This window comes from Equus przewalskii, chromosome 8 (assembly GCF_037783145.1).
Source record: "Equus przewalskii isolate Varuska chromosome 8, EquPr2, whole genome shotgun sequence".
Classification (NCBI taxonomy): domain Eukaryota; kingdom Metazoa; phylum Chordata; class Mammalia; order Perissodactyla; family Equidae; genus Equus; species Equus przewalskii.
Window position 1 is genome coordinate 13,050,279 of NC_091838.1, and position 20,324 is coordinate 13,070,602.

General features: G+C 44.1%; 1 protein-coding gene across 50 annotated transcripts in view; it reads left to right on the forward strand.

Annotated features, from left to right (window-relative positions):
• The window catches only part of STAU2 (staufen double-stranded RNA binding protein 2), a 298,560-nt gene extending 278,665 nt beyond the window's left edge, over positions 1-19,895 (forward strand). For 44 of the 50 annotated variants that reach the window (XR_011543354.1, XR_011543356.1, XR_011543349.1 and 41 more), the window contains 2 exons: positions 17,592-17,680; positions 18,778-19,895. Coding sequence is in view for 41 of the 50 variants with exons in the window: in XM_070631483.1 (XP_070487584.1) it covers positions 17,592-17,680; positions 18,778-18,871 (183 nt within the window). In the remaining 9 variants the exon portion in view is untranslated. The remainder of the gene's footprint in view (positions 1-17,591; positions 17,681-18,777) is intronic. The other 6 variants (XR_011543351.1, XR_011543355.1, XR_011543352.1 and 3 more) reach the window with 1 other exon arrangement.
• The last annotated feature ends 429 nt before the right edge of the window (positions 19,896-20,324 follow it).

Here is a 20,324-nt window from a genome sequence, read left to right on the forward strand (position 1 = left end):
GACGAGTTAGGAAGCTCTGGCATGAGTTTTGCTGAGAGGGAACAATGACTTGGTAGCAGAGCAGGTGCTGAGAAGTAGTTAGATTCTGGATTCATTTCAAAGAAGAACCAACAGAATTCGATAATGGGTCAGATGTGGGAGATGAGAGAGAAAGGAAGCGAGTGAGGTTGATTCCTAAGTTTTTTTGACCTGAGCCACTGGTTGGGTAGGGGTTCCATTTTCTGGGAGAGGAGTGGTTTGGGGAATGGCAATCAAGTGTTTGGGTTTGGGCAGGATTGAAATGCCTTTTAGATACCGAAGTGGAGAAGTCCACCAGGCAGTCGTACGTGTGAACTCTAGGGCAGAAGGCTAGGCTGAAGGTAGGAATTTGGGGCCATCAGTATTACAAGAGATTTAAGCCATAGGCCTCAATGGAATCATCTAGGGAGAGGATATCGATAGAGAAGAAAGAGGTCCAAGGATGGACTTAAAAGTCAGGATGAAGGAAAAGCCAGCAGCAGAGGACACTGAGAAGAGCTGCCCCATGATGTAAGAGGATGAGCAAGAGGGCTGGAGGTCCTGGCCCCAAGGGAACTCTAGTTCTTCGTATCAGGAAAAAATGTGAAGTTGCTGATTAACATACATTCACTTATAGCCTCTAGTTAGCCCAGTGACTGTCTGGTCCCAGCTATCTGGATTCCAGCCTTGACAGTGACCCTGAATTAGCCTAGCTCCAAATCTTGGCCCCACCTAAATGGTCTGCTTGTTGAGGTTGATCCTGCCTGCTCAGAGTCCAGCCCAAGTCGCCACTCACCCTCGTACCCAGACAAGTCCAGCAGCCTTTGCTGCCAGCTCTGCACCTTCTCAATTGCCACCCCCAGCGCCCTTCACTCCCCTGAAAACCACCGCTCAGCAGAGCATAAGAGGAAGTAAGGGAGTGGATGGAAGAGGGAGCCCCGTAGTCTCAGAGCCTGCACCCAAACCCTTGCTCTTACTCGGCTCCATGCCTTGGTCTGGCTCATGCTATTTCTTGGGTGCTTGAACGGTGCATCCTATCACTGGATCGAGTGGTGGCACAAGATAGCAGTTAAGAATTTTTAACTGGCCATCTAGGTCTAGATTTCAGATCTACCAGGATCAAGCCGTGTGGCCTTGCATAAATTATTTCATCTGTATCTCTGCATCCTCATCTTTAACTGGGGATGAGAGTCAAGCCTACTTGTGGTGACTGTGAAGGTTAAATGAGTAGGGAATGTAAAGTTCTTAGAACAAAGTGAGTGTCAACAGCACAAGATGCTATGTCATTTAATAGTTGAGATTTTACTTGCCCAGGGTCCTATGGCTCGTGAGAGGTGGAGCTGGACGTATCCATCAGTTGATCCCTATAAACAGGATGGTTTTACTGATTTGGTCTTCTAAATGGAGATGTTGAGTAACAACAAGGGTAGACACTTTCTCACATGACCAGTGATTAAAGCTCAGGTCAGTTTTTCACCTCTATCAAGGAGAACCCAGCTTTGACCTGCAAACCGTCCTTGCAACGTGTTACATAGCTCTAAATGTCACCTCTCCAATAACCCTTCTCATCCTGCAGATGTGCTGGTGTTCTCTGCCTGTGTGGTCTTGTCCGTGTGAGCAGGCCTGTCTCAGAGCACAGAGAGCCTGAGAGACACAAGGGCCTTCACAGCCACCTGCCTCCCAGCACCGCCTCCCTCCTGACAGATGGCCCCAGTCGATGGGTGTCCCCCAGCCTTACCTCAGTGTCCAGCATGCACTCCCTGGACACAAGGTTCTTTCTTGTTTTGAGACCAAATCCATTTGCCTGTGGTTTCCACCCCTGGGCTTGGCTCGGCCTTTCCCAGAACAAGGTGCCTCCCTTTTTTGTCCACAAGAACTTTAAAATTGTCCAGGGCACTAGCAGGCCCCCCAGTTCCAACTACCTCCTGTCTCCAGCCATTCTGAACTGCTTTGCACCAGCGGCTCTCTCCACCCAGAATGCTCTCCTCTCAGCATCAGCCTCCCTGCACAGGTCCTACTCACCCCACCTCTCACCCGCGTCCTGCCTCTCCAGAACACTCTTCACCAGGGACCTGAGTGCCCTTTCCCGAGGCCACCATGGTAGATTCTTTCTTCACAGCCGTCACCTGGAGAGACTGGCATTGTTCGCGTCCCTTCTCCCTGCTGGAAGATGAAAAGGCAGGGACTGCATATTGAGCTCAGATTTCCTGGTGCCCAGTGTGGTGCCTGGTTCTCGATAAATATTTGTTGAATGAATGACAGTACCAGTCATGAATCAGATACAGGCCCCTCCTTCTAGGAAATAATCACAGATTGTGACAAGTGCTATGAGGAAAATGAACAAGCTATGTGATTTGTTGGGGGTGACAGGCATACCCGAGATGGGCGGTCAGGGGAGGCCTCCCTGGAGCTGAGACCAGAGGGCTGACGAGCAGCTGGACATGAGAAGGGATGGTTAGAGGGACCAGCCAGCGAGAATCCAAGATGGGAAAGAGGAACAGAAAGGAGGCCGGCATAGAGCATGGGAGTGAAGACAAGAGAGGTGCTGGGGCCTCTGGGGGCAGCAGGAGGTCATGGAAGGTTTCAGGAGGAGTGACTCGATCTTGCCGCAGAGCCTGCCCCGAGAGGGCCGGCAGCTCTTCTGGTCTGGCCTGAAGAGGCTACAGGGAAACTGGTGGTCAACTGAAGAGCCACCTAGCACAGCTGGCCCATATCTTATCAGGCCCCAGACTCCGCTTTCCCGGACGTCTCAGTCCAGCCCTCGTGTCTCCTTCTGGGGCCCGACACCAACCTGGGCTCAGGAAAGTCTGGTGTCAGACATTTACACCTCAGTGTGACTTTCGGTCCCTGTTAAAGGGAGGGTGGTTCAAAACAACACAAAGATAGTATTTTCCAGCTCTGTAGTCAGAAGTCAGACACCGTCTCACTGGGCTGAGAGCAAGGTGTCGGAGGGCTGTGTGCCTTTCAGGAAGGCCTGGGTTAGAATCCGTTTCCGGGCCTTTTCCAGCTTCTGTTAGCTTACTGCATTCCTTGGTTCGTGGACCCTTCCTCCGTATTCAAAGCCAGTGATGCCACATCCCTCCGACCCTTCTGGGCTCATCATGTCTCCATCTCTGACCAGGGCTGGGAGAGCTTCTCTGATTTGAAACTCATGTGATTAGATTGGACTCACCTGGCAATCCAGGCTAATCGTCCCATCTCAACCTCCTTAACTTCATCCCATCTGCCAAGTCCCTTGTAAAAGAACATTCACAGATACCGCAGATTAGGACATGGGCGTCTTTGGAAGACATTATTCTGCCTGCCACAGGACTCCTAGGTCTTAAAAGATCAATCAAATACAACGCATGAACTGTTGGGATATGGATTCAAAAATCAACTTTAAAAGATATCTTTGAGACTATCTGGGAGATTTTAACATGACTTGGGTATTTATTCATTTTTTTTTTAAGGTATGCTTTTTTTTCTTGGTGAGGAAGATTGGCCCTGGGCTAACATCTCTTGCCTATCTTCCTCTTTTTTTTTCTCCTCAAAGCCCCAGTACACAGTTGTATATTCTAGTTGTAGGTCATTCTAGTTCTTCCCTGTAGGATGCTGCCACAGCATGGCTTGATGAGCCATGTGTAGGTCCATGCCCAGGATCCAAACCAGCGAACCCTGGGCCACCCAACCTGAATGGGTGAACTTAACCACTTGGCCACAGGGCCGGCCCCAACTTGAGTATTTAGATGATAGAAAGGACTTATTTTGTTAAGTGTGAAAATGGCATGTATCTTTGGCAAATATCTGATATTTGGTTTGGAACACTACAGGAAAAGCATGGAGAAAGATGAGAGAAGGTTGGCAAAATACTGGTAATTCTTGATCCGAGTGATAGGTCTGTGGGGGTTCAGTATACTCTTCTTTGTACTTTTGTGAATGTTTGGAACTTTTATTTTAAAAAGCAAATATATATTTATAATATAAATTATATATACAATATATATAAATTTTATACATATATAAAATCAGGTGTCCGTAAGGGGCTAAGGAGACATCCAAAGTGGAGGTGAAGGTGTGTTCTGGCCCCTCCCTGCTGCAATCTGACCACTAAGATGGCCACCAACTGCCCCGAGGAAGAAATCAGGCTTCTGCATGCCTCACCCATTGGAGAATCAGCAAGGCCTGTGAGCCACATGCCTGTACCACCTGGGACTCTATTTCAGTACAATCACAGGTTCAGAATTATACAGAACTTTCAAGTTTGTATTGTTTGACCATCACTCCCTGTTCCCAACCTCCACCCCCCATGCAATCCAGGAATACATTAAGCGCAGTGAAAATTATGATATAACTGTAGTGTAAATTTTATCAATCACATACTCAAACCCAAATGGAATTCCTGAATAGACAGAGCCATGTGTGCCCATGCTCAGTGGGAATGCCTCTCATTCTCTTTGGAGTAGGATATCAAAGGACTAAGAAATCTCAAATAGACCTTCGGGCAGTGGAGGAGAGGGCTGCCAATGCAGAATTCAGCCATGACGGCCCTGCAGAGCCAGGCTCTCCTTGGGCAGAAGAGGCTCCTCTCCGGTCCTCTGTTCCAGGATGTGCCACCTTGACGGTCTTCAGCAAAGCCCCTGTTGTGGGGTCCTCCAGGTAGGGTTTCCCAGGCTCTTCCTTTGAAGACCTCACACTGGCCTGGGGAGGGCGACGCGCTGGTTGCAGACCTCAAAAATGATAGAAGCCAAAGCCCGAATGACTGACGTTTCGAAAAGACAGAAACTATCATCTGTATCCCTTGGAGCTAAATTACAAGGCAGGAGAACCTCCTCTCACGTGGATAGGTACAACCCAGCCCTGCTTTCCCATGTTGATCCCATGGCACATTGGCCACAGAGCCTGGGGGTGGGGGTGGGGGGTGCTTGATAGGGGGAGAGAGAGCCTGGATGGAGAGGAGCTGTGGGGGACGCCCTGCAGGGGAGAAGGCGAGCAAGGGCCAGATGCTGCCACAGAACAGAGAGAAAGCAGAAAGAGGAGATATGTCTGCAAGCACTTGTCTGTCGCGGGAGCTTCAGATGGAAGCCGACGGATAATCTATTAAGGAATACTTGAAGGCTTTGTAAACACATTGTGGAGATTTCAAACAGGAAAACGGCTCTGCCAGGCAAGGGCTGACCAACAACCTGGGAGACAGGACGTCAACACATCGACGATGACTCAGTTCAGAAAGGCAAGTGGCAAGGGCTATCAGAAATCCATGGGTAGGAGACAGGCTGAGAATCAGGGAAGTCCACCCTGAGAGGTGGAAAAGACTCAGATATCTCCAGCGGACAGGAAGTAGACCAGTCTGACCAGGACGGAAGAATCAAGTGGGCAAGACTTCATAAATGTCAGTGTGTCTCCAGGCCAACTGGCCCGGGAGCTTATTGATAATCCTGACACCTGCCAGGTGTTCCTGAGGCTGGTGACTTGTCTGCTGGTTTGGGGATCACTCTCCGGGAAACACACTGCAATAGACGGCAGTGACTGAGGTGGTGAGGTCGGGTGGGGCCAGCTGATGGAGAGCCTTGAATGCCAGGCCAAGGATACAGAAAGTTATTCTGGAGCTGGGAGCTATTAATGGCTTTTGATTAAGGGGGAGGCAGAATGATAGTGTTCTCTAATGAAGAGAGATGGATGAGCAATGTGCTGGAAAAAATTAGTAGAAACATACAGGAAACTGGACATAAATTAACATGGAGATAGAGAACATAAAGTATTTGATGACTGGATGTTGGGCTCGAGAGAGAGCAAAGGAGAGAAAGATGCGTAATAAAGTGCTTGTTCATTAAACACCACTACCGTCCAGGCATTTACCCCTCAAACAATCTGATGCCGTCGGTGTTGTAGTCTCCAATTTACAGATGATGGAAAAGAGGCTCAGAAAGGTAAAGGAACATGCATAAAGACACACAGCTGCTCTGCAGTAGTGCCATGTCCATCAGGCCTCCAAATGTCATGCCCTTTCCCTTTCCTTTTCCAGATGACAGGAAGAGTATATTAGTTTTCTCTTGCTGCTATAACAAATTAAAAGACGTCGTGGATTAACACAATGCAAATGTATTATCTCAGAGTTTTTTAGGTCAGAAGTTAGACGGGGTCTCACTGGGCTAAAATCAAGGTGTAGACAGTTCCTGTGGGGGGGTCTCTAGGGGCGAATTGGTCTCCCTGCCTTTTCCAGCTTCTGGAGGCCACCCACATTCCTTGGCTGGTGGCCCCTTCCTCCATCTTCAAAACCAACGACGTTGCATTTCTTCGCTCCTCTTTTCCCCGGCCATGTCTTTGCCTCTGACAAAGCCAGGAAGGGTTCTCTGATTTTAGGGACTCGTGTGATCAGACTGGGCCCACTTGGACAGTCCAGGATAATCTCTCATCTCAACGTTCAGACCTCCATCCCCTCTGCAAGGCCACCTTTGCCACCGGAGGTGACATATGCACAGATTCCGGGGATCAGGACATGGACACCTTTGGGGGACATTATCCTGCCAAGCACGGCGAGCGACGCTGCTGCCACTCACAGACATGCGGCTTTGTGCCTAGCGCCAGGTTTTGGGAAATGCCATTACAAAGGGGACTTTTTGTTGAATAAAAATAATTTGAAAGAGGACAAAACAGGAATTTAAAAAGGAACGATGTGGGTAAGACAGAAACGGCACGGCTGGAGGAAGACGGCAGCATGGATGACGCGGCTTCAGTTTGTGCTGAACACACTGAAAATGTACCTCAGCACAGTTAATCCTGCTCTAAATTCCACTCTGTATCATTGTCAAGGCTGGCAGCTACGTGGATCACCCAGCGTAAGCGCCTCACTGCAGAAATAAAGGTGATGGCTAAGTCTGGAGTTTAAGTGCCTAAATTTGTACTAATTCCCCGAATTCTAGTCGAAATTCCTGGCCTTTGTTTTAGCTGACTCTCTAAAACCTGCCTGTCTTCGACCACCCACCCCCCCTTATTTTCCTCACAATAAGTAGTCATCACCTTAGCAGGCTGACGTGCCTTTGTTCCAACAGTAAGCCATTTTATAAAGTACCAATTTTATGGAAATTACCTGAACCAATAGGATTATGTAAGCATGAATGGAAAGTGTGAGCTATAATGAAATTGTTAGAAAGCAGGGAGCAAATGGTTTAATGAAAACTCAGTATAATCCTATTTTTTGTTTTATTTTTAAAGTCCTATCATTGATTCATCTGAAATGTAATAGACTGAGGATCCTATCATAATGTGATAAAATTTAGAAATACAATTTTCTCTTCTTGGCTTCTCTCCCTTTATATAAAGAGAGACTTGGCTTTTAGTTATAGGCCTTTCCAAGCAAGCAAATGATAACTTGAAAACATTGACGTTCACTTTCAAGCTTCCTGAAGAACTTTCTGGGTTTTCAGTCATTTAAATAATTTCATATAGAGTCAGTCTCAAAGATTGTTGGGATAAGAAGTTAGGCGAGGCCTCAACTGAAAATGAAGACGTTTGTATTTGAAGCCCCTCATTTTCTGATTAAAGGAGACTGATTTAATGAGCTGAGTACATGACCACTGTACGTTCTGAAATGAATCCAGCAGTTAGATCTGCTCCCAGGAAGACTGCCACATGAGCAAGCTCTGGACGGGGAACGGGCAAAACAAAACAAACCTTGAACACTTACTTACAAATGAAGGCCATGTTCGGACATGTATGGTTACCATCGACTTTAATGGGAACAGCCTGTCTGTTTCTGGGATTCAGGATATGAAATCGGTGGGAAAAGTGTGAAATGGGAGAAAAAGAAATAAAAGGATCCATTAGGCATCTTGTTCAAAGACTCCAAAGAGAACCGCGTGTCATTAAGGGGATGAATTAAAATTCACATTTTGCTAACGAAGACCATTGTTTTCTCTCAGAGTTCCATTGTCATTAAAAACTATTTAACCCCCGAAGAAGGAAGCAACACAATTTGCTACTTGTGTATTGAGAGGAAAGTCAGAAATTGTAGAAATGGTTGGAAAGACTCACCTCCATACTGTAGACACACACACACACACACACACACGCACACACGTGAACCAAGACCAACAAACAGGCATGGAAAGTATCTAATTGGCATCATGTTTCTGGCATTGCTATAACTACACACAAAACAAGCGATACATGAAATGGTAGTGACATCTGTTCTAGAACCTCTGGGGCTTTACTCACAAAACAGTTGTAAAATCTTTTGGGGACAAAAATATTTCTATGTATCTATGCAGCTCCTTTCCTCTAAGGGCGACACACACACATACATGGATACAAATGTGCTGAAAAGAAAGGAATAAGAAAAAGAAACATCATTCACTTCTTTAAAATACTTTCTTAATTTTCCTCATTTCAAACGAAGCTACATGCATTGTCTTGGATGTGCCTTTCTTCTATTGATTTAATCCCAGAACATGTAAATTGTCATAAAGCTGAAGTTTAAGAAGTCAGTTGGTAGGCCATGGTAACATACAAATGGATGCTGAGCGAGTTTGTTTTGGTTTGGCAGGGAAACATTTTCTGACCTTGGCAGTGAAATCATTGTTATCTATTTGTTTATGGCCAAAGCCGTATGGAGGGTCTGGGTACTTATGTTAGTATATCTTTGAAATTCTCGAATCCGCAGTGTGTGGGAAGTTATACAACTTGGGTTTAAGCATCGTTCAGGATGTTCCTCATTAAGGAACCCAGATTTCCCTCCTTCCCACGACTCCCCAAGATTAGTTTACATTTATCACACAGCAAATTGCCCATGCCGACAGGGTGAACGGCAGACAGTGGGAGCTCAACATCTTGTTATCTGTTTACCCCCTCAGTAAACAGACACTACAGAACTTGCTTCTTAAATATATCTCCCCAAATGAAGGTTATTTGATTTTTCCCTCACTCCAAACAAAGTGTACTTTAATATCATGTAGCATATTTATAGTATGTTCTTAATTTTTTTAAAGGAACTGGCCTCTAGCGAGTAACAGTTGATCTGGTTCGAGTAGTTTAAACATGAAGATTTTGTTGATTTTACCATCTTCTGGACAGATTTGGAGGTGCATAGTAAAACATTTTTGTGGACTGTTAAATTTTCGTCTTTGTTCACAAAGCCACTCCATTATACGTCCTTCTTTGAAGAGATTGGTAACTGGGTCTTGCTAAATGTAATGTGGCTATTTCAGGCACCGCTGCATAATCCTATTGTTTGGGGCATTTTGCTGTAGAAAGCGAAGCAAACCCATCTCATTCCATGAAATTTTTTAATCTGTAAAGTGTCCTTTCTGGGAAAGTAGGGGGTGATGAATTGGGGGTGAGGGTGGGAGGGGAGCCCCTGATTCCCCAGTCAAGCTCGTGACCAGCGAGGGAGGAAGCAGCTGACCAAGTGTTCTATTAATACCTGTAAGAGGAGGCACCTGGTCGGCAGCCCCTGCCCATCTACGCTTTCCTAAACATATTCAGCTTATCGCTGTCTATACACCACTGCCAAACTCTTCCTCCTCTTCCTCTGTCCATGTCGCCTTTGCAATCCCAGTAACTCTTCTCAGTGCAGTATCCTCCATCCCACAACCCCAGGGAAACACCCAATTCAAGCAGACTCTGGGGCTTGTTTCTCCCTCCTGCCTGCAACCACCGTAAGGTGAGAAATGAACTCTTCCCAGAACAACAGCGAGGGGAGGCAAGTCAAGCGAGCGAGACTCGATACCTTCAGGATGCTAAGAAATGGAGAATCAAGTCACCTCATTTGTGGTCATTGGGTAATTCTAAGTGACAAAATAACTACTACAGTGATTTAGTTTTAGCCAAAACTGCAAGTGTAACAGAAGTGCTGACGGAAGGCTCAGAAGTCAACCCAGAGACCTCAAGAAGGCTGGAGACTGGAAACTGACTGTGTGATCCCCCAAGATAATAAATCCCCCTCTAGAAAATGGAGATAATTTTGAGAGCTTACCTCAAGTATTATTGTGGGAAATAGTTAATAGAATGTGTATGGAAGAGGTAACAAGAGTGAATTGAAATAATGCTATTGAAAGGCATTGTGCTAAAATTGGGTAGGTGGAATGTGAGCAGTTTTTGAGTTTGGAGGAAATAAATTGATGTCGTCAAGAATGTGGGCTGGGTTCAAGTCTCCACTCTGCCACTTGCTAACTGTGTGACCGAGAGTAGGCTACTGAATTCCTGTGGTGGGACCTACCTTGCAGGGCTAACACCTGAGGTCACTGCCCAGTCTCATGACTATGGCAGAGTGATGCTCACCAAATGGGACCTACTACTGTTTACAGAGAAGATAAATCGTCTTCATTGCCTTTTATAAATTAGAAAGAAGTCCTCTCATATTTATAAGCAATTGTATTTGGTGTTATCTATAAGATGTGGGTTGACTTATCTCATCAGATAGATAAGGGGATGTTATTTGGAAGCCTTTCAGCATACCTTCGGAGGGAAGCAGGCACGCAAGAATTCTGAAAATCCGTTCATGGCATCGAGTGAAAGAGCGCACTGCCGTTGCAGCCTGTAGGACATTCTTTGGATGATGACAGGCATTTTGACAGTGCATGGGGACCTGCCTGACAAGTTGATAAAAGCATCCAGGAGATTTTGTAAGAGCTGAAACACCGAACCTGCTCCCTGAGACCTGAGACCAGGCCTTCATCTCTTATGTGCATCTCTGGTTGGATGGAAGACAGCAGGTGTCACTGGACTAGGCAAAGGAAGACTTTTGGTTCCTCGTATTCAGGCAACAAGTATTCCAAAAGCAACTACAGACATACCTCGGAGACATTGTGGGTTCAGTTCCAGAGCACCACAATAAAGCGAATATTGTGATAAAGTGAGTCATGAGTTTTGCCTTATGTCTAAAAAAACAATGTACATACCTTAATTTAAAAGTATTTTATGACTAAAAAATGCTAATCATCATCTGAGCCTTCAGCAAGTTGTATCTTCTTGCTGGTGGAGGGTCTTACCTGGATGTTGATAGCTGCTGACTGATCAGAGTGGTAGTTGCTGAAGGCTGGGGTGGCTGTGGCAATTTCTTAAAATAAGACAACAATGAAGTTTGCCACATCAATTGACTCTTCCTTTCATGAACGATTTCTCCCTAGTATGTGATGCTGTTTGATAGCATTTTACCCCCAGTAGAAATTCTTTCAAAATTGGAGTCAATCCTCTCAAACCCTGCCACTGCTTTATCAACTAAGTTTATGTCATATTCTAAATCCTGTGTTGTCATTTCAACAATCTTCACAGCATCTTTGTCAGGAGTAGATGCAATCTCAAGAAACCACATTCTTTGCTCATCAATAGGAAGCAGCTCCTCATCCATTTTTGTTTGATCACGACATTGCAGCCATTCAGTCACATCTTCAGGCTCCTCTTCGAATTCTAGTTCTCTTGCTGTTTCCACCACATCAGCAGTTACTCCCCCACTGAAGTCTTGAACCCCTCAAAGTCATCCTTGAGGGTTGGAATCAGCTTCTTCCAAACTCCTGTTAATGTTGATATTTTGAGCTCTTTCCATGAATCACAAATGCTCTTAATGGCATCTAGAATGGTGAATCTTTTCTAGGTTTTCCATTGACTTTGCCTGGATCCATCAAAGGAATCATTATCTATGGCAGCTAAAGCCTTATGAAATGTATTTCTTAAATAGTAAGACTTGAAAGTTGAAATGACTCCTTGATCCATGGGCTGCAGAATGGATGTTGTAATAGCAGGCATGAAAACATTAATCTGGTACATCTCCATGAAAGCTCTTGGGTGACCAGATGCATGGTCAGAGAGCAGTCATATTTTGAAAGGAATCCTTTTTTCTGAGCAGTAGGTCTCAACAGAGGCTTAAAATATTCAGTAAACCATGTTGGAAACAGATACACTGTCATCCAGGCTTTGCTGTTCCATTTATAGAGCACAGGCAGAGTAGATTGAGCATCCTTCTTAAGGGCCCCAGGATTTTCAGAATGGTAAGTGAGCATTGGCTTCAACTTAAGTCACCAGCTGCATTAGCCCCTAAGAAGAGAGTCAGCCTGTCCTTTGAAGCTTTGAAGCCAGGCACTGACTTCTCCTCTCTAGCTATGAAAGTCCTAGGTTGCATCTTCTTCCAAGAGAAGGCTGTTCCATCTACATTGAGAATTTGTTGTTGAGTGTAGCACCTTCATTAACAATCTCAGCTAGATCTTCTGCATAACCAGCTGCAGCTTCTCCATCAGCACTTGCTGCTTCAACTTGCACTTTTCTTTTATGGAGACGGCTTCTTAAACTTCATGAACCAACCTCTGCTGGCTTCAGACTTTTCTTCTGCAGCTTCCTCACCTCTCTCAGCCTTCACAGAGAAGAGAGTTAGGGCCTTGTTCTGGGTTAGGCTTTGGCTTAAGGGAACGTTGTGGCTGGTTTGTTCTTCTACCCAGACCACTAAAACTTCTTCCATGTCACCGCTAAGGTTGTTTTGCTTTCTTATCATTCGTGTGTTCACTGGAGTAGCGCTTTTAATTTCCTTCAGGAACTTTTCCTTTGCATTCACAATTCAGCTAACTGTTTGGTGCAAGAAGCTTAGCTTTCGGCCTATTTCGGCTTTCGACATGGCTTCCTCACTAAGCTTAATCATTTCTAGCTTTTGATTTAAAGAGACAGATGTCCAACTCTTCCTTTTACTTGAATACTTAGAGGCCGTTGTAGGGATATTAATTGGCCTAATTTCAATATGGTTGTGTCTCAGGGAATAGAGAGGCCTGAGGAGAAGGAGAGAGACAGGAGAATGGCCAGTCAGTGGAGCAGTGAGAAGACACATATACATCGATTAAGTTTGCTTTCTTATATGGGCGCTGTTTGTTGCACCCCAAAACAATTACAATAGTATCATCAAAGATCACTGATCACAGATCACCATAACAAATATAATAATGAAAAAGTTTGAAATATTGCAAGAATTACCAAAATGTGACCCAGAGACATGAAGTGAACAAATGCTATTTGAAAAATTAGCGTCATTAGACCTGCTCGATGCAGGGTTGCCATAAACCTTCAGTTTGTAAAAAGCACAATATCTACAAAGCACAATAAAGCAAAGTGCAATAAAATTAGTGATGTCTGTTGTGAAAATGGGTTACAATTAGCCTATAAATGATTTTTTAAGGTTTTTTAAAAATTTGGTTTTGGTTGTCATTTGGCCTTCTTGGGAATAAAAACAGAACCAAGAAGCTCAGGAGCCCTCCAGAGGCTCATTCAGCAACACCACACCACAAATTTAGCTTTCTGAGTAGCCTTCTGTAACAGTCCATTGGGAAGGAATTGATAAAAATCAGCATTCCTGCCAATAATTAATGGTCAGAACAAAATAGATGTTCATTTGGTCAAAATTGTTGAATGTAGGGGCTGGCCCTGTGGCGTAGTGGTTAAGTTTGTGCACTCTGCTTTGGCAGCCCGGAGTTTGCAGGTTCCGATCTTGGGTGTGGACCTACACACTGCTCATCAAGCCATGCTGTGGCAGCATCCCACAAACCAAGTAGAGGAAGATGGGCACAGATGTTAGCTCAGAGACAATCTTCCTCAAGCAAAAAGAGGAAGATTGGCACAGATGTTAGCTCAGGGCCAATCTTCCTCACCAATAATAATAATAGTAATAAATTGTTGAATAGACAAAGAACTCTAAGTTCATTAGCCTGCCCTACAACATTGGGTTATCTGGAAAGGTCAGGCGTGGACTGGTCTTTAGAGCTTAGCAGTGAGTGGGGCTGGTTTTTTGCCCTGCACATATGAGGTGGGACTCCAGAGCTCAGGTGCATGTGACAAGCCCACAGGAATGTACGGACCCACAGGACTTTTCTTAGCATAGTCACCTGAGAAGGCTGTCCAGCCACCTCAGCATCTCAAGACTTGAACGGACCTCAGAGGTCACCTAATTGAGTAAAAGTGAGAGTCAAATCCTTCTGTGACTTTCTTACTAGGAGAGTGGAATTGTCCAAATCTAGGTCTTTTGAGGGTGAATTTAATTTTTGAAAGCAACCAAACATCTCTCAAAGCCAAGTCTATTGAATAAATTAAGCGGTCAGGATGGACAAATGAAAAATAAGGTGGGGGGCTGGCCCCGTGGCCTAGTGGTTAAGTTCTCACGCTCCGCTGCAATGGCCCAGGGTTTCACCGGTTTGAATCCTGGGCGCGCACATGGCATCGCTCATCAGGCCACGCTGAGGCGGCATCCCACATGCCACAACTAGAAGGACCCACAACTGAAAATACACAACTATGTACCACGGGGTTTTGGGAGAAAAAGGAAAAACAAAATCTTTAAAAAAAAAAAAAAGAAAAGAAAGATAAGGTGGGCCCATAAAGTGACAAAACTGGTTTGCTCGAATGACCCACAATGTGGTTCTGAGAGGTAATTCGAAAAGCACCTAGAGAAACAGATGCTCCTCACCCTGCTGGTGTGGGTGCAACCTATCTGAGGGCAGACAGAAAGCTAGTATTAGATCTTTAAAAATGTGCGTGCTCTTTGGCCTGGAAATTCAGTTTCTAGGAATTTATCATACGGAAATTATTGAGGTGGTACACAAAGGTGTGAATATTAGGAAGCTTGGTACAGTGTTAGTAACAGCTTAAAAATTGGGAGTGGCCTAAACATGCAACAGTAGGGATTGGCTAAATACAGGAAGGTGCGTAAAGTCAATGGGATGCTGTGCAGTCAGGTGAAACGATGCTACTGAAATGTTCCTGTTGATCCAGAGAACTGCTCACGTTCCATGAAAAAAGCAAGTTATAAGGCAGTGTTAAGATGTGATCCAGGCTGAAGTATGAACGTATCGGGAGGGGATAGAAAAGGATGCAGTGAGACATTCACCGAGTTGTGAATGGTGGGTGGAATTGTGAATATTTTCATATTCGTTCTACTCGTCTATGTATGATTTTTCTGTAACAAAAAAACATTTTTATAATAAAAAGGTAATAAAAGGAAATATCAGAGAGAGGAGAAAGAGGTTCTACTATCCTTATAGCAGAGTTATGATGTACCTATGTTAGTTTGTTAGAATTGCACAACAAAGTAACACAAATTGAGCCGCTTAATCAACAGTAACTTGTTGTTTTGTGGTTCTGGAAGCTGGAAGTCCAGGATCAAGGTTTTGGCAGGGTTCGTTCTTCCTGAAGGCTGTGAGGGATCTGTTCCATGCCTCTCTCCCAGCTTCTGATGGTTTGCTGGCAATCTTTGGTGTTCCCTGGCTTCTGCTGCGTCACTCCAGTCTCTGCCTTCCTCTTCACATTGTGTTCTCCCTGTGCATGTGTCTGTGTCTAAATTTCACCTTTTTATAAGGACATTGGTCATGTTGGATCAGGGCCCACCCTACCCTAGTATGACTTCGTCTTAATTAATTACATCTGCAATGACCCTATTTCCAAATAAGGCCACATTAGGAGGTATTGGGGGTTGGGACTTCAACATATGAATTGGCACGGGCCACAATTCAACCAACAACACTCCCCCAGTGAGATGGCCACCCTGCTCCCACGCAACTGAGGTTGGCACTTCCCTGCCACCACAACCTGCACCAGCTGCTGTATAGTGTGAGTATGGACCAAGATCAGGAGTGGTGGGGCAGGGCCCTGCAGGACTCCAGTTTCAAAGAGATACAGGCGAAAACAGAGAGCCTGCGCCTAGCCCCTTCCCTGCCCCAGCGTGCCCAGGCCGGGGCTGCAGACACGAGCGAAAGTTCAGATGAGAACTGAACTAGAGAGGCAAGTTGAGAGGGCTGCAAGGAAGGAGTAGTCTAAGGAAAAAGAAAAGGACACATTGTTCCTTTTGGTTGAGTACAGGAGTTGTGATTTAAAAACGGAAAGAAAGACCAAGAGACAAGGGAGAAAAAATATTAAAAATATTACACAAAATCTGCACACTGATGTTTATAGCAGCTTTATTCATAATCATCAAAACCTGGAAGCACCAAGATGTCTCTCAATAGGTGACTGGATAAACACACTGTGGTACAGCCATACAATGAAATATTATTTGGCGATAAAAAAAGAAGAGCTGTCAAGCCATGAAAAGACGTGGAGGAACCGTCAATGAACATTGCTAAGTGAAAGAAGTCGATCTGAAAAGACTATGTGCTGTATGATTCCAACCATATGACATTCTGGAAAAAGCAAAACTATAGAGATGGTGAAAAGTTCAGTGGTTGCCAGGGGTGTGGGGAGATAGGGAGGAGGGACAAACAGGTGAAACACAGGAGATTTTGAGAGGAGTGAACCTGTTATGTATGATACTATAACGGTGGATACGTGAATGATGCATTTTTCAAAACCCATAGAATGTACAACGCAAAGAGTGAACCTAATGTACACTATGGACTTCAGTTATTGACAATATATCAATGTTGGCTCATCAGTTATAACAAAGATATCACACTAATGCAGGATGTTAATAATAGGGGCCACTATGTTGACGGTTGGAGAGAGAGGGCACTCTGCACTACCTGCTCCATTTTTCTGTACACCTAAAACTGCACTAAAAAAATAAGATGTATTCACTTTAAAATCAAAACCAAATCGTATATTACAAATAAAGAAATTTAAAAGGGATCATGTACTTAGCTTCCCAAAACGGGCCCTTGGCAGATAAAAGTTTTGGAAACTTCAAGAGTTCGCTCTTTTTCAAAGGCAGTTGAGAAGATACAGATGACCAAGGTGTCACCCAGCAGGGTCTCCAAGATTCAAACAACTGTGTCTGCTCGCACCTATCTCAGACTCAACAAAGCCCCTCTAATTGAGCTTAAAAGTGGTGGGGTGCAGGGGAGGGAAGAGGATCCAAATTCTTATTCAGAGAAATAACAATTTGGAACGTGCACAAGAGTGTCAACAAGTTATGTAGATCTTATCAGCATCGCATTTTTGGTGCCTCCCAGCTATCCAGCGAGGCTCCATCAGCCTGTCAACACCCTTCAGCATCCCACGCATCACGGGCATATCAACACCTCCGGAGGCTCTGCCTGGCCAGGCCCGCCTCCCCAGGGCCCCTGGGAGTGCGAATTTTCTCTCCTCACGGGACACCATCATACCATCCCCTCGGTATGCATGAGTGTCTTCGGTCCATTCCTCCATTCACATTCTGTGACTTGCTTTGGGCTAAATGTCTATAAACTTGAATAATGCTTTCATGCTAACTTTGGAAAGGGTACCCAATTTGGGAAAATCTGATGTTCTCACATCAGAAGGAAGACAATGTGTAGTTTCCGTAATGTGAGAAGAAATTATGCAAAGTCATCCTCAAAGTATGATGGGCTGATACATTTTCTTCTTCAGTGTGTTTCTACTTTTGCCGATAAAACATCATGATTTTACAAAAGTACGGATATGGCCTGAGACTTGTGGAGATTCCTCTCTCCACCTCCCCCCACCCCATACTCGGAATAAGCCCTCATATATATAGTGCTCCATGATAATACAGCCTTTCAAATGTAATTTTGCTAAATGATGCAAAAAAACATTTATTTAGACTAATGAAAATGATAGTTTTTATTATATACCTCAGCTTTCTTTTACAATTACCTATTTGTTACATTGAAGTCAGTGAATGGATCTCCCTGTTTGTTTGTTTGTTTTCATTTTAGGCAGCTTTAAGTGCCTTGAAACAATTTTCTGAACAAGGACTGGATCCAATGGAAGGGACCATGAATATTGAAAAAGGTTCCCTTGAAAAGTGAGTAAATCTGTCGTATTCTTACATTTGTCATTTTCTAACTGTACAAAAAATAAGATGTAGATAATAAGGTAAAAAACTCAAGACAATCTTTATAGCTTATAAAATTATTCATAATACAATTAAATGTAAATAAATGAGAAATAGTATACATGGTCATATTCATTTCCTATAATATGTCTGTGAAAGCTTTAATCTACTAATTGAGAATTATTTGTGCATTTTACTGCCTTTGTTGGAAAGATTTTTGTGAGTTTTGTTGACTATAGGGACTTGCAAAACATAAAAGATCCTGTTTCACTTCATACCGTTGAGCATTCTCTGCCTCAACCGTTTTCTGAGGTAAAAATTTTCACTCACATATCTGCTAAGTTGTGGGCACAACAGAGAGAAAAGAAAGAGAAGTGGAGACGGGGCGTTGCCTCCCCTTGGCTGGATTTTGCTTTTCACATTGTTCTGTGAAACACAAACGCACGTTGCCACAGAAGTGTGGCTCCCAAGGGCTGCAAAGGCAAAAATGTGGCTATAATAAATATTTCTGAAATCCAGCTCGTAGCTTTTTTATGGTATTGAACATAAGGTTTTATCTACGGGACTGAATTTGTGGTCTCTCTAGAGACCCAATTTATGCTAAAGAAATGGAAAGCAATTGTATTTACATAGTGGAATCCAAACTCTTTCAAAGCAGTAATGTTAACAGGTGAGATTTCAGGACACACACAGGAGATAATATTTTTAGAAGGCAAAAAATAGATAACCCAGAAAGTAAACACCAGATCTGCTGTTAAACAAGCATACCTCAGAAACAGCATTTGGCCATTAATATTTAAAAGGTGAGAGCATGAGAAGAAAACATTTGGGAAACAGACGTGGCATTTTAAGTTGTCTATAGATTGGCAACCGTTTATAAGCTAATTTAATCAAAAACATTTCCACATGATCTCATCAGTAGACTATCTGAACATAAATATTGTTGTTTCACTTTAAAATGTCACTTTGGTGGTGACCTTTGAATCCTGTGTGCCATCTGCTAATAAACATGTCTGAAGACGTGCAACCCTGGACCTTCAGCTCTTGTTAATGTATTAATCTTCCAGACAAGCCCAGCATCTGGGGGAGAAAGCGGACAATAACCAGACACACCCGGGCTCCATCGCTCAGGACTGCAAGAAATCAAAGCCGGTCATCTAGCAGCTCCCAGAACCAGGCCTGCCACCGCATCCTTATAAACCTGTCAGCACGCATGAGGGTGTCTGTGTTCAAGGAAATGAATGACTAATACCATTATTCGAGTCTTATGTGAAGACAACGCTATTCTAACACAAGAGATAATATACATAGTACTGTTTGTTCAACTGGGGAAAAATAAAACTTTGAGCATTTCCCTTGGAACTCGAGATCAGATCATAACTCATTTGCCCAGAGGCAGCAGAAATCTGATCCTGCTACTGGAGCTTAAAATAACAATTAAGGAAAAGTGTTAGAAGCAGAGGTAAAATTTTTAAATGATTAATAGAGAAATTGGGTTTGTTCTGTTGTTATGATTGTTTTGTCGTGGCGCTCGTGTTCGGTTAGATTCTCTCTCTTGTTTTAAATAATGCTTGACGATTCAAAATTTAACCAATTGACGTGCTGTGGAATGTGATGGTTGTTGTCTTCATAGAGAGTCACAAAGTGTCTCTTTTTATGCAGATATTTGTAATCTTCATCCTGTATCAATATGAATAACTCTAAGGCGCACTTACTCAAAGACATATGCAAACAAACATGGTTTACATCAGGTCAGCTATTTGACTAAAAATATGAAATAATGTTAGGAACAACTAGTTTCAATATATTCCAGGAACGAAAAAAACAAAAACAGAAACAAAAACCAGTTGTGGGTTTTGAGCTCCATAATACTATTAGCCACTAAGGAGGCGTCTTGCCTCTGCAAACATTTCTCCGGATTCCACGTTCCCTTGTGGAAATCACACTCACCCCATGCGTGTGTTGTAGCCACTCACTGTTTGCATCAAGAGTGTTTTCAGTACCTCTCTCTGGACTTGGGACAGTGAGTAGGGTCAAAATAAATAATGTACATGGCAGGGAAGGGAAAGCTTGTCGGAGGAGCCGTGAGAGCCTTGCCAGCTTGTATCCAGCCACGCTCTGGACCAGCATGTTGGAATCCAGCGTGTAGCAAATGCAGTAAAAATTTGGTCGGTTTCTGTGTGAAGTGTTGTTAATGTTCCTTTCGTTCCCTCGCTCTCATCTCTTAAATATCGCCTCAGTGAAACCCGTCCCAGAGGCCACCACTGGGCCAGTCATCCTGCACAGCACTGGCATTAGAGAATGTCCGGGCTCCTTGTGCCACCGGCCGTATCTGTGAAACTGCAGGGCCGCCTCCCGGGTGACGGTGACTCGGAGCCGGGTTCCAGACTGGCCCACGTCATCTCATTGTCCAGGCTTTCTCCTTACTGATTTGCAAACGTTGTGCAATGAGAAAACACTAGATGGTCTAAGTACTCAACCTAGCATGACAATAGGAATATAATTATGTAAGATTTCACAAGCAAAACCACTGCAAATCATGATCTGGCTGACTCACACGCGACTGGAGAATAAACAAACAGCAACATAAGGAAATAACTCGAGGGTTTTTTTT